A 14979-nucleotide genomic window follows, 5' to 3' on the forward strand; every position below is an offset into this window, starting at 1 on the left:
CTTGCAATGTGTTATGAAGATATTTACTGATCTTCTGTAAACCAGCTAGCTTGTATAAAAGAACATATTTTAAAACAAATACAGCAGTTGATTTTTAGTTGCCAATGTGTTTGAGTCAAGTTTAAGATCAGATTTTCAGTTCTCTCTTACTTTTGACTTTAAATCCATATATTTAAATACTACATCTATAAATATTATCAGTAAAATGACCGGCTTTGTGGTATAATGTGGTATAATTCTCAATCACATGACACTGTCAGTTTTAATTTAAAATCAACTTTTTCAAAACTTATTTCTAAATGAACTTAATCAGATTAACTTAATTTAGTCACATCTGTTCATGATTGTTTTCCCCTTTTACTAGCCATACAAATCATGAAATTAAGGTAATTATATACCATTATCAGCTGCAAAGAACTAGTTTCACAGTTTTATACCTTTTAATTCCCTGCAGGAGATTAAGCTTGTTTTTTGTTAATATGTAAAGTGCAGTAACTTTAAATGGATTTCCCTGCAGTTATTGCCAAAGGATTAACTAGTTTATTATTGTTTTTCACTGTTGAAATTGGTTTTAAAACATTACATTTTATATGGTTTCATTGATGGCAACACTTGCCATGCTATGGAGAAACATTTTCCAAATAGAACTGCTATATGCGAGTAATTGTTATACAACTAGAAAGCAAAATAAATAATTGTCCTGTCAGAATGTTTATTGATGGTAACATCTGATTTTTATTTTCTCTGCTCCTCCCTCTTTTTTGGGGGGGCTTGGGGGGATACTGCCTTCACACAGGTGATGATGAGCAGAGTGATTGGTTTCATGAAAATGAATCTGGTGGAGCATGTGGAATTACTGGAGTCATTCCGTGGTGGGAACAAGAAGACTCTACAGAACTGGAGAGAGAATTGCCTGATCCAGTCTTTGAAAGTATCTTAACTGGCACTTTCCCCCTTATGTCCCGTTCAGGGAGGAGAGGTAAGTAGCAATCAATCAAATGCAAACTGTAGAATCCCTTGGGTATCATAGAAAGATGTCTGTAGGTTATACAAAGTATGTAAAATGTTGACAAGAGCTTGGAGTTACCAGTTTGTTTCCTTGAGCTATTTTGTTTCTAAAGGTACCGTTAGAGAGAAATAATTGAAAAGTCAATGATTAGAAAAGTCAGAAAGTATAAAACTTTACTCATTTTGATAGCCTACTCCTTTATTTGATGTCTCAGTGTTTGTATTGAGAATTACTAAGCGTTTTTGAAAGTGAATCTTTATGTTCCTTTTTGTTTCTAGCTTCTGTGGTAATGTTTAGAATTCTATAGAAGTTCATTAATTCAAAGGCTGGAAAGTCTAGTATGACCATTTGCTTTGCTTTGCTGTATGGTCAGGCCATATTATTTGTGGAGAAGAGGGAAAGCTTCCTTTAAAGCAAGGATTGAGATGATTGAGATTGTAAATTAGAAAATATCTTTTTTTTTCTTCTTTTTATTTTTTTTTTTTTCTCCTTTAAAATACTTCAGACAACTTGTGAATCAAGTGTATCCAATGCTAAGTTGTACTAGTGTTTGATTGCATATACAGCTAGGAACCCACTCTTAAGTTGAAGTTGTCTGACCTTATCTTACTGCTAAAGAATTTTGTTGTACCTTCCCTCTGCCACAAGAAACTCCTTTCACATTCAGAACCAGATCTTTTATGTGATCAGTGGTCAAATCACTTTTAAACTACTCTGCACACTGAATGCATTGAATTCTTTTGTGAGGTTTATTTTCCAGATGCTTGGAATTGTTTATCAGGACTTGGTCTTTGCATATTCACCAGATTTAACCTTTTCTAGTACTAATGAAGTTGTAAGTGATGCAAAAATCATTTTTCTGCTGTAGTTCAATATGCTCTGCTTATGCAGCCAACTGTACATAGGACCAGGAAGACAGTAAGAATATCTACAGTAATGCTCATTTTCGTGGAAACTTAGGCCTTCTCTCACTTTTTTCCATTCTGTGCTCTTTGTTTCCGCCAGTACAATGTTTGACAATATTAAGACGTTTTTATTTAACTGAAGTCAGATTAATAGATTGGTATATAATAGTGGATTTTTTTTGTTATATGGTATAGGAAATATTCTTAAATCAATTTGTACTCCTTTTTTGTAGGTTTCCAGGGTAGATTTAGTCATCTTAATGGAATGCCAGCAAGAAACATAAAAAAGGCTTCAGGAAACCCGAATGCATTGGTAGGTGCTTTTATTATTGTAAGCTAATGCGCACTGTTCTTAGTGTTTTTTTTAAAAAACTATATTCCTCTCATGCTTGTTTCCTAATGTTGTAGGTAATGTAATGGTAAGACTGTAGTGCCACTGCTGCCTGATATTGTTTGTTTCTTTGTTTTTTTAATAGTTAGACTACTACCACTGCAATTCTATTGTTACAAATTAGTTGTGTGTACAGTCTGAGACTGACTGACTTTTGCTCAGTACTTCTTTCAGACAAAGTGAAGGAAAATGCTGGAGGAGCATTATGTAACATTTTCAGTATAAATCTTATGTATCGAAAACATATTTCTCTCGTCTTACAATGAAAATCAAACCAAAATTATTTGAAGTTTTAAGTTTTTCTGATACTGAAAGCATTCTAGGATGGATTGTGGTACAATTCTTCTTTTTCTTTTTTTTTTTTTTTTTTTTTCTCCCAAAATTCTTCTTTGAAAAATCTGTCCTTATTTTGTATTGTTTGGTTGACTTCAGTGTGGTTGGGGAAAGGGTATATAAAAAAAATTAAAGCAAGTTAGCCATGCACCTGTCATAGGCATCATGCATTCCTTTGGACTCAGTCTGTTCTAAGGCTGTGATTACAAATGAGATATGTTTGAGGTTTTAGTGTCTTCAGCTCTAGGACTAATATTTATAAGTGAAGGAAAAAATCCAACTGTTCTTGGGTTTTTGTACAATATAGTAATTGATTTTCCCATTGCTTTTTTATGAAATAAGGTTCTAATGAATTTTCAAGAATTTGTTCTTTGGAGGAGGACATGAGGAGGAGAGACTTGACTTTTTAAATTACAATGTTAAAATGTATTCATTGTAGTGCAGTCTGTCCTTTCGTATCAGAATAGTGTTTGGAAGAGGAGGAGAATGTGGAAACTCTCTATCAGTGTGTAATAAACGTATCCTAGCACAACAAATACTACAGCATTGATGTTCTTTATTATTTGCGACCATTAAATGTTTTCAAATTGTAATTTGCCTAAACAAAACAAGGTGCTTGTGAGAAATGTAAGAGCTATTATACGTGGAGAGAATAGAAAGGAACTGTTAGGAATTTAACTAGTTTTGAAGAGGGAAGGTTTTTATAATTGAAGTCCCTGTCCAATAATTGCCATTTGGAACTGAATAAGGTGCTTTAAAACCTTGGCCTGTGATCTTTGCTGTAAGTGGTCATGAATTAGATGAGTGCTATCTAGTTCTTGGTTTCCTATCTACCTGTTTTTATTTTTGGTTCAGTGCTTGCTTGAGCATATCTGGGATTTGTAGCCCATTTTCTAGGCTTATTGCAATTTCATTCTGGTATTTTATAGGAGCTATTATAACTGATAGGTTAGCTTCATGGTATTGATGATACATGGCTTAACTACTCTAAAAACAGCCTTTTCCTTTAAATTGTAAAAAGGTGATTAAATTTCAATTGATGACGATATACTGTGAATGCATATATATAATAAAAAAACCTAATGTTTATTTTCTGCTGTGCTTTCTGGATTGTCCTTAGGAGCCCATTTTGTCTTCCAGACATGATATATCGTATATAAAGAAGATATCATAGTTCCCTTTATAACAAAAATGCAAGCTGATCTACTAAAGACTGATAATTCAGTTACCTCCAGTTATTGAATACATCATTTACATAGTGTTGCAAAACAAGGTTGACACATGAACGTTCCTTTTAAGCCACTATGTTTAGGCAGGAGTGCATATACAGAATGGATGTGCAGTTGGCTCTTCAGATGCAGAGTTTTCTGGTTTTCTCACCTTCTTAATGACTATTTATGTTTGTGGGCACATCTGCTGCATCCATCTTTGCAGACATAGCTATATAAGCCAGAGCTCATGTGCTTCCTTTTGTCAGTGATTGCTTCTTAAAGAAAATCTTTTTAGATACTCCAATCCAATGACAAAAAAAAAGTCATTTAATACCTGTGACATGTGATAACACAGAACAAGAAGTAATTACTGCTATTAGATGGTAACAGTGAAGAAGAGCAAGAATGCTTTTAGAAAGATTAATATCCTAAGGAAAGAACACTGCAGACTCAACTCATTAAACAGAGTTGTGGTGTGACTTAATTCTTTCTTTTTTAACAGCAAGGAATCTGATGTCTGTATTGCTGCTTTTACACAGACTTTAAAGGGAGACAAAGTAAAAACCGGAGTTTCCTGCTGAGATGCACATTATATACCGTATTCAGTCTAAGGATGTGTAGTTTGTATCTAGGAAATATGAGCATATAGTTAGCCCTTTGCATACAGTTAATGTGTGTTTAAAATTTTTTTGACAGGTTTAGTTGAAGGTACACAATTATAGCAAAGCCTTCCAGAGATTATTGGTTTAGGGCAGGCAGAATGAATAGCTATGATAATACCTTGATATATCATCATCCTCTGTCAAAAAGTGTTTAATGCCCAACTGTTTGGATGTTTTTTTGTAAGAGAAACATCAGGCTTAGAGTGTGATTATTACTTGCTATATACCAAGGAAAGGGCTAGCTTCAGTCATTTCAGACCATGGTTTCTAGAAGCAGTGGGAACTGAGAATCAGGGCAAGAGTGCTGCTCTTTATGGACCAGTTAGTGAACTTAAATTAGAAGTAGCCGCAGCTGGCACTCAGATTCTGTCCAGATGCTCCTCCTGCATTTCTTTGACAAGTTGCTTAATTTGAACAAGCTTATGGGTCTTTCTGTCATCAAGCATACTGCCTTTGAGTCAAAGCACTTTTCTAATGAACATAACAACACTGAACACGCAAGAGAGAAGTAAAAACCTAGCATGCAAATACTATGAAAATCCTCGCCTCATCTAATGTGCAAGTTGAATGAGTTGTCATAAAGCAGATGACAACTGAAAAAGCTGAGCAAAAAAAATGAAAAAAAATATTAATCACAACTGGCTTATATCCTTTGCATTGTCCAATTTAGTTAAGGTAGGCATTTTTTTTAATGGAATCCATGATTAAATGCTTTGTCAGACATATGTTTTGGCATAGAATTATAATGCTGGCATTTCATGTCTTCATAGCTTTGTTTTTGTGGCAGCATCATTTGTAACAGAACTTCATTTGAAAAGAAATAAAAAAACTTGGCTTCTCTAATACACTATGCTTTTGATTCCACCTGTGTCAAGTTGCTAGTAGCAACTTTGTGTAATTCTACTCAGAAACATGATACATGTGCTTTCATACCATACTAGTATTTAATGTACTCTTTTAGTAAGGTATATTGCATGAAATCTTATTGTGCTCAGTTATATATGACCTGATCAACTATTCCCAACCTCCACATTCTTTTGTTAGGCAAAAGTTCAACAACTTAGAAGCCGTGTTCTCTGAATGAAATGCTGATTTCTTAGAATGTATTTTTCGTCCAGTCTTTTTTCTGTATGTATTTAGATTTGTATGTCATTTATCTAATACTATAACTCTGTCCTTTTCAATAAATTAAACATGAGCCTTTGGTATTTAGTAGAATAACCTAATGTCGTAGTTCAGCCCCGATCGGGACCAGACTACGCAGTCTCTCTCTCACTCCCCCCACCCTTCAAGAGAATAGGGGGAGATGATATAAGGAGAAACGGCTCGAGGTTTGAGATAAGGACGGGGAGAAAATCCTTAAATTTACCATTACGGGCAAAACAGACTCGACTTGGGGAAAACTGTTCCTTTATTACTAAAAACAGCAGGATAATGAGACAGAGAACAAGATAATCTCCCTCCACCCCTCCCTCTTCCCAAGCTTAACATTATCTCTACTACCTTCCCCCCACCCCAAGCAGCACAGGGGGAAGAGGGAATGGGTGTTGCGGTCAGTACATCACGCGTTGTTTTATGCCACTGCTTCATTGTGAGGGGAAGAACTCCTCACATTCCTCCCCTGCTCCAGCGTGGGGTCCCTCCCATGGGCCACAGTCCTTCCTGAAACTGCTCTGGCGTGGGTCATCTCTTCCACGGGGTGCAGTCCCTCTAGAACAGCTGCCCCAGCGGGCCCTCCACAGGCCACAGCCGCCTTCAGGCATCCACCTCCCCCAGTGTGGGGTCCTTCATGGGCTCCAAGTGGATCTCTGCTCTTCCATGGACCTCCATGGGCTGCAGAGGGACAACCTGCTCCACCATGGTCATCACCACAGGCTGCAGGGGAATCTTGGCCAGGATTACTGGCCTCCGCATTACTCCTCCCCCTCCTTCTTCACCAACCTTGGCATCTGCAGCCGTTCCTCTCACAAGAAAAGTTCTTCACAACAGGCTGGCAGACGCCTCTCAGAATCTCTTCACATCATCCATCTCATCTCCTCTCCACTTCTTGCAGCCAGGCCGGGCCGAGTCGGGCCCAGTCGGCCGCCTGGCAAGAGGCCAGAGGGTGAGGCCTGCAAGGCCCATGAGGCCTGCGCCTCCCCCTCTGTGCTTCTGCCCCCACCCAGCTTCTTCACATCTTCTCTTCTTTTTTTTTTTTTTCTTCCTGTTTTCCCCTTCTTAAATGTGTTATCGCAGAGGCGTCACCTCAGAACATTCTGCTACCAATCGGCTCGGCCTTGGCCAGCAGCAGGTCCGCCCTAGGGTCGGCTGAGTCCACTGAACAAAGGGGAGCAACTTCTAGCAGTTTCCTACAGAAGCTGCCACCTTGGCCCCCCCCTCACTAAGCAAAACCACAACATCTAACATCTAAATGCATTGGAAGAAATGGGAAGATTCATTTTTATGATGTAATACTAGATGAACTCTACCTTCAGTGATTAGATCTCCATACTTCTCTCAGGTAGATATCTGGGGAGATCACAGAAGCCTTAATTAAAGAAAATAAGAGTTAATAGTTATAGTTAGTAACAATAGAACATGATTACTTTTCCATTTCTTCCAAAATGTTTTGCCTAACTTAGTACTCAATAACTGAACAATTTCAGTTATATTCACAGCTCCTGCATGCAAGTAAGTTAAGGTTTTAAAAATAAGTGCTGCTGTCTTAGCTGTTCCTTTTCTGGTTCTAGATATAGTTCCTCTTCTGAGGTATCGTAGGGTTTTGTTTGAGGGCTCTATATGTGTTATCTCTTCCTGTCTGGATTCCCTGTCACAGCTGGAAGCTGGGAAGTGATTTCACTGGGCTAAAGTGCAGAAAACATGACCAATAAAAATGGTGCTTTCTCTCAACTCTGCCAATTTTTCCACCCATCACCTTATGTCATGGGTTCTGATTTCATTATATTAAAGACAGCCTATTTTAAGTCTTACATTCCTAGGATTGACTTTTCTGTCTGCACAACTGTGCTATTGAGCTTGACTATATATAGTTGTAATTATTAAAAAAGTATGTAAAGAACAAAAGCTACATTTCAGAGACCTGTTATCTGAAGATGTCTGGGTATTTCTGTCAAATCCTGTGACTCTCTTTCAAAAGTTCCAAGGTAAAACAGCTTTTCTCAAAACGGTGTTGTCAGATTACTACTACTCTGTTGATGTGGGGAGAAAGGATGTATTGAGCACTGATGCTTTTTGTTAACTGCTTTCAAAATGTAACATCAAATCAAACATTTCTGCTTCTGAGTTCTTTCTACCTGAAGACATAGCCAGGTGTTTTCAGGAATTCTTTTCTTGTCAAAATATTTTGGAAATTGACTGAAATAGTGTTAGATAAGAAACCTTGTTACAGATCTAAGGAATGTTTCCTTAAAGAGTAAGCTGGGTGTTGTTTTTACAGTATTGATCAGAAGCCATTTATGGATGCTCTGTGACTACTGGGAAAACACCAGTTCTAAAGTTAAAGTTGATTTGGTGTTGTGGAGAATTTTTTTACACTGGATATGTGCATACAGTCAGGTAGAACACAATTTGGTTTCAGTTAGGTACATGAAATAACTTATCTGTAGGGTTTTAATTATTCTCTTCAGTTAATGACTTTTGTCATTTGGAGCGATCAGTCTCTATGTCAAACTCTGTGGAAATATGAGTGGTACCAGATGAAGTCTGATAACAAAACTAGACTTTTGTTGGATTCCAGACTTTCATTTTTTCAGGATCAGGAATATTAGACCTCTGTGAGGATGACATTTTGAAAACTTATGCTGATAAAGCTGCAAATGAGTATTCTTTTAAGTGAATAGGAGGGTAAGAGCTTTTCTTTTTTTTATAATGGGACTTTTATTAAGATTTCCTATCATCAAAAATATTTTCAGCTATTTAAAACACTTCTTGCTATGCTTTTCCTTTTTATTTTTAAAATATTTTTCATTGTTTGTCATTGTCTTAAATTTGTATCTGCTTATGCAAAAAGTAGTGAATAAGTCATGCTCTTTTAACCCTTGCTTCAGTTAACAGAGTACCTTAGTTTTACAACATAGAGTAAAAGGATAGGGTGGTTTCCTGCACTCATATGCTTCCTGCAGGTGTCGTTTTTCAGACAGACAAATCCAGGTTGTTAGCAGATGAGGTGTTGCTGTGACAGCCCCACCTTTGATTCTTCCAGCATTCAGTCACTGTTGGGGAAAAATGCTGTGGTTTTCCCAAGGAATAACTTAAATGGCACTCTTCAATCTAAGTTCTGAAGTCTAGAAATAACTTTATTTTATGAGAAAACAAAAAGGAAAAAAAAAAGCTTCTGTCAGATTTCAAAACCCCATTATAAACAATGTAGGTTTCAAAAATGGGACGTAAATATTGGGGATGATGTTGACTTTTCTGTCATGTTCTTATCTTCATGTATCTGATTTTTTTTTTTTTGATAACTCCTTACTATTCTTCCACCTGCTATGTATTTTGCATAGTAAGATACTCTTTTTTCCACAAATTAATTTTCAAGTGCATTTTTGCTAAAGCTTCCACTTACACTGATGCAGGCTTAATGTAATTTGTTCCACCTGCCATGGTAAGCACCTGATGGAAGAGTGAAGGCTTCTTAGTGATTTTAGTAATAGCTTAGCATACTTAATCATCAAAAGAATCATAATTATACCTGTACCATGTTTCATAGTAGGTCAGTATTTCTCAGTTATTCTCATCACTGGTAGTACCAGTGGTGGTACTAATTATGCCATACTTAAGGCATAATTAAATACTGTGATCCTTCAAGGTACTAGAACTGGTAAATTGGTTTTGTCAGTATAGTTGTCATTGTTACAAAGCATTTTGAATTCTACCTGTCCTTTATGAGATCTGAATGGTTTAATGAAGTCTGCCTTACAGCCTATGTTTGTTTTAACTGACTGATTTTTTGTCACTTGTAATTGTCTAATGAAAATCTATTGTCATCTTGGTGCAAACAAACCAGTAAACAGGCACAAATAATACCACAGTGTTTCTGTCTCATTTGAAGTTGCAGTTCATTAGCTAAAACGGAGTTACAGGTAACTCAAGTACCAAATGTTTATATTTCAAACAAGTCTAGGGTTGGTCAATTTTGTTATTACTTCTGTTACCTAAGTGAATTATCTGCCATAATTCAAATAGAGAAATCCTCAGCTGGTTTGTAATAGTTGTAAGGGTACTAACTGGTGAAGGTGAGCATGTGTGTTATTCTTTTCTTCTATATTACTGATATTGTAAATTATAATTGTAATTATAGTCTTGAATTGTGTCCTAGTTTCATCCTTACAAAATGTATGCCTATCAAGAAAAAATAGTTTATATGCATTAGGCAATTCAAGTATAATTGTTAACTCTACAAGCTATTATCAACAAAATGAAGATATAACTACTGAAAGATACTCTGCGCAGCAGAGCTTGCAGTGGTTTTTCTTGGTATGTTTCATCTGCTATGATGATCAAAGCATACCTTTAAAATATCAAAGATTAACTTCTTTCTAGCTAAAGTGAATGTGGTGACTTAGTCTCTTTTCTTGGAGTCTCACTTCAAGTGTAGTGTCAAAAACAGCATCCTACTTCAGCAAAATAGTTGCCCTCCAGCATTAGTCTCAGAAATGCCAAATGTGCTGCTTATTTTTTAAATACATCTTGTGGTTTATTCATGGTGACAAGTGTTGTGAACTGTTAGTCTGAGCAATATTCCTTGTAATTCACCTTAACTCAACAGCTCAAATGATAGTCATCTACAATTACACTTACGTGTACTTTTAGACCACGGCAAATAGCATCATGATATCCCTTTTATTCTTCAGTTAGTGTCTATCTTGAAAACACATTTAATAGGGTTTTACAGCACTCCTTATAGATAATAATTATTTTTAAAAACCTCTGACTTGAAAATATGAGACAGCGTAATTATTCCTATTCTTTTCTGCTTCTTATCACGAAGAAATCCCCCCTTCTGGTGTCTGGCTGCATGAAATCTTTCTTCTACAGACATTTGCGATTTGCTTGTTTTGACTTTCTAAGTCTGTATTGGTTCTTTGGTGTTTTATGTTCTGGTGCAATTCTAATGGAAATAATTTGTCTTTAAATGTAATCGAGTTTAGTATGTTTTCTGCAAAAATTTCACTCAGTCATGTCTCTTCTAGAAACTTCTTAGAGACTCAGTAGCAGCGTTTTGAAGAATTAATGGTAAAACAACATCATCTTGTATCCAGCGTCACGTTAGGAGTTGTATTTCCTTGTATGTAACTTTTTGGGGAATTGATCATTTAACACTGAGAATAGACAGAAAATCTTATGTGTAATAGGCAAGGAACACATGCATAGATACCATGGCTTATCTGTGGAGTAACTTTTCATGCTGTAGTAACAGCATAAATGTCAAGTGAATCATGACAGTGATTTCAGCTAACACATTGTTTAACATTTTTTAACTGAAAGCATATGCAAGATCAGATACAACTCCTGAACTGCTGAAAGCTTCTTGCTAATTCAAACCCTGGTAACTTATTCACATGAGTAGGTGTTCCACTCCATAGGAAACTTTTGTCTTTTTGCCTAGAGGAGGTGTTGTGGCAGAATGAGGGCTATCAGGAGACAGAACAACTTGAAAATTGTCCTGCTGTTTTTTCAGTTGCATTTCATATGGTCGCCATCCCTAGGGAAAACAACTTTCATAACACACTTTAGGTATATAATAGAAGTGCTGTGCCTATCTGTAGCAGTCTAGATTAAGTCTATTAGTAGTGGCCTTCTAGATTTGTGCTGAGATACACAGTTTATATTCGCATGCACTCGTTTCTGTTTTTTCTCTAGCTCTCTTCTAGCTTTGCTTCATGTAATACATATTAAAAAAAAACTTATCTGAAAAGTGATCAATATGATTTGCAGCTCATCTTTCAAACCATTACTCTAAGGCAAAGACTAGGAATTAAAATATTGTAATCTTGTTTCATTTATAACAAAAGTGAAAATACAAACTGCAACTTAGTGTTGCGGATTTTTTTCTACATAGAATCTGAGTTCTTACGGCTTGTACTCAGAGTCAGAGACAGCTGTAAAAATACTGAATTAAACTGCATCTTTAGTGTCCTCTCCAGCAATTTGTCATGGAGATGCATATATGAAGTAACTTCAAAATACAGCACAGAAAATAAAGTAGCAAACACATGGTGCATTGTGTTGAATTTGAATAGCCCAAGAAAATTATTCTGCTGCTTTTATGATGTGAGATATAATTCAGGAATGAAAAGGTACTCCTCTGCCATTGTGTTTGATTACTGTGACTTCACTTAGTCAGATGTAAAGACCATGTTCTATAACCTGTTAAAAATAGCCATAAAGAAGTGGAGCAGACCACGGTGGTTGTAGCCTAGGTTACCTGGGACTTAACTGGAAAATGACATGTTTGCTGCCATTTTATTCTTGAAATAAGAAAATCAAATTTACATGTTGAGAGCATAGTTTTGAGGAGGGAAGAAAGTACTCAAGATTTCTCAAGGACTGCCTCTTCTGATAGTTATTGTTGTATTTATCCTGGTATTTACAGCAAGTAGTCACGTAACTGAACAAGAAAAGACTGTTTTCTTTATAGAACGTTAGACTTTGTTTAATGTGTTTCTGAGAGATGTTAAAATTGAATGAGCTGTGGAAGTGAATACTTTCTTAAATTATGTTTATCCAATGTCAGGGACTGCAATGCTAACTTTAAATGGTAGTAAGCCATCCTAGAATGGAAAGGTAATTTCCTGAAGGTAGTCAGTAAATTATTAATACCGTGGGTTGTGAGGTGAGTCACAGGTAAATTCAAAGCTCCTGTGTGTAGTGGTCTCTTGATGTTGTGGAAAACCCTACATATAAAGTTGGTATGATATTTTCAAAAGCATAGTGACCTGTATTTTGTATGTACTTAAACTATTTGTCCAGTTACTAAATCACATATCGTGTTGGAATAGACAGGATAAGAGAAGGTTTGACATCAGCTCTTCCACCTGAACTGGAGTGGTTCAAGGAACTGTTGGTCATTGCCTTTTAGTTGCTGTCCCTTCAGTTAGGACACAGTAGCTGCTTTTCTAGTTTCTTTTCCCCATGAAGCGTAAATCATTATAACTGATCATGTGAACCCTTTCAGTCCAGCCGTTTTGATAACTGTTCAAAATCTGTTCTACTCAGCCCGTTACATTTTGATTCAGCTCTTACTTGCTTCTGATGTAATTTTCATTGTAGTTTGTTTTTCCTTTTCTTGATATTAACTTTAGGTAGTCGCTTGTTTGACAGGTGATTTTAAAACCTTCATGCATAAGTAAGGATAACTTTCTTATTCTGTTGTTTTTCAGCTTTGATTTAGCATTCCTGCAGATTATGGTTTTAAAGATCAAGGAAGAAACTTATCCTCAGTTCAGAGAATTGAAAAGTGTGTTTTTCTTACTGCTAGCTGATGGCAAACTCTGCTACATCTATAGCAGGACAGTTACATTTTTTTAAACACTTGTAAAATTTACTGTAAAGAGCATTAGATTAAATGTGCCACATTTCTCCTTCTCCCTGACCCCTTCCTGTTGGATTGCTTGGTTCTAAAAGACTTTTTTTACAAAGATCTAAGCAGATAGATATGGTAGGCTTACAGTAGATTGCATTTTTATTCTCTATAGAATATAGTCAAACTGGAGAAGAAGAAACCTTTTTTCCTGGTTTATGTCATGCTGTTACACTTTGAAAAAGAAAGGATGCATATGGTGATTGAGATTTTGTTGCCATACTGCTTTCTCTCTTTTGTTCTTTAGCTTTTTAAAAAATTTGGAATCTAATCTTTGATGTAGATCAAGGGCAATTTAAGACAGTTTGCAGTACCTAGAATAACTTTAAGAACATTCCCTTTTAGATGTTAGCATAAGGCAGCTTTTCTGTGCAGCAAAATACAGCACTTAAGCAAAAGATAGGAAATGACTGCATAAAAAAAAGAGAGGAGTTTTTGCATAAATAAAAGCTAGCATTTCAGTGTTAAGTTGGGCATAAATATTTTAAAATATATTGCTATCCCTTGTTCAGGAGAACAGAACACTTAACTATATTTTGTCAGATTATGGAGAATAAACTATTTAGTAGTCACATCATAATATTTTAAAACTCTGAAGGATTTATTAAAGTTTTATTTGTACACAAACTGATATTATGAAATGAATCACCCTGTATCAGTGATGTATGTGCATATTTTCTTTAGGGTTTAATGTGATGATTTTTTTTTTTTTTCAGGAAAACAACTTAATTTACATAAGATGTTTTACTGAATCTTATATTAAATATTGCTAGAATGTTGAAAATGTTTTTAAAATATTTGGGAGTTGATGGATTAGTACTCTTCAAAGGGAAACAAAACACTAAATATTTCTAATCCTGCATTATTTACCGCATGGATGGTTAAATGCTACTTTAAGCCCCATAAAATTAAAAAGGAGAAATCTGCCAACTGTAGCAGGAATTGGATTTAGGAAGAGTGGTACAGAGCCAAAATATTGCTACAGAATTAAATGTCAAAAATCTTCTTTAATAGTAGATATATAGTTCACAGTGCCTGGTTATGATTAATACATTTAATCTAAATCACTGAAAGTTGCTCTCTCCTTTTCCATAAAATACAATAGGACACAAATCAGTTTTACTGTAGGTGGATAACAATTGGAAAATAATGCATCTTCCCGCCCAATAAATTGTCAGTTATACCTTTTAACTAAAATCTATTCATCTTTCCAAAATTTATTACAATTTCTAATAATAAATCTTTTCAAATATTTATTCATTTGCTTTTTGATACATTTGTGCCACTTTTGCTATGGTCTAATGTTTTTTCTTTTGATTCATTGTAAATTAGAAAATCTATTTTGAGTCAATTTTCTAGTTAAGAAGTTAAAATCTATAACCTAGCCATTTTTTTCCATAGTCTCCTTTGCACATTTTAATACCCTTGAACTTAGATACAATCCAGTAAATTCTGATCAGAAGGTGATTAAAAGACTTTTCACTGTAACTTCTTGACTGAGGGCCAGATTCATAAAACAAGTACTTGGGATTGTTAACTGGTTTTCTCCTGCATATCTCCCTGATTCAAAGAGGAAGATTGAAACAATTATAACAAATGAACAGCTACATAGGTTTTGACCAAAGATTTTTAGTACAGAGAATCAGAATTGCATTTTTGAATGAGAATCCAGCTGTGACTATACAAGGTATGACTGAAGCCTCCTTTTGTTGTCCCTTCATAGCAGCAAGACAATGATAGTACTGGAGATCACTAAAGCATACTGTATTGTTTCCCATTATTTGTTGTGTCTGTAATTAGCCAGTGCTAACCTCTTCCATTGTGTTCATCTGCCACTTCACGTTCTTGAAAGTAACACTTTTTTTAGGAAGAAAATATTTTAAAATAGAT

General features: G+C 35.5%; 1 protein-coding gene across 1 annotated transcript in view; it reads left to right on the plus strand.

Moving 5' to 3' along the window:
* GPATCH2 (G-patch domain containing 2) overlaps positions 1-14979 on the plus strand; it is a 127018-nt gene that overhangs the window by 25678 nt on the left and 86361 nt on the right. The window contains exons 4-5 of the mRNA XM_086744834.1: positions 797-979; positions 2148-2227. Of these exons, the coding sequence (XP_086600960.1) occupies positions 797-979; positions 2148-2227 (263 nt within the window). The remainder of the gene's footprint in view (positions 1-796; positions 980-2147; positions 2228-14979) is intronic.

This window comes from Chlamydotis macqueenii, chromosome 3, assembly GCF_036417535.1.
Source record: "Chlamydotis macqueenii isolate bChlMac1 chromosome 3, bChlMac1.mat, whole genome shotgun sequence".
Classification (NCBI taxonomy): Eukaryota; Metazoa; Chordata; class Aves; order Otidiformes; family Otididae; genus Chlamydotis; species Chlamydotis macqueenii.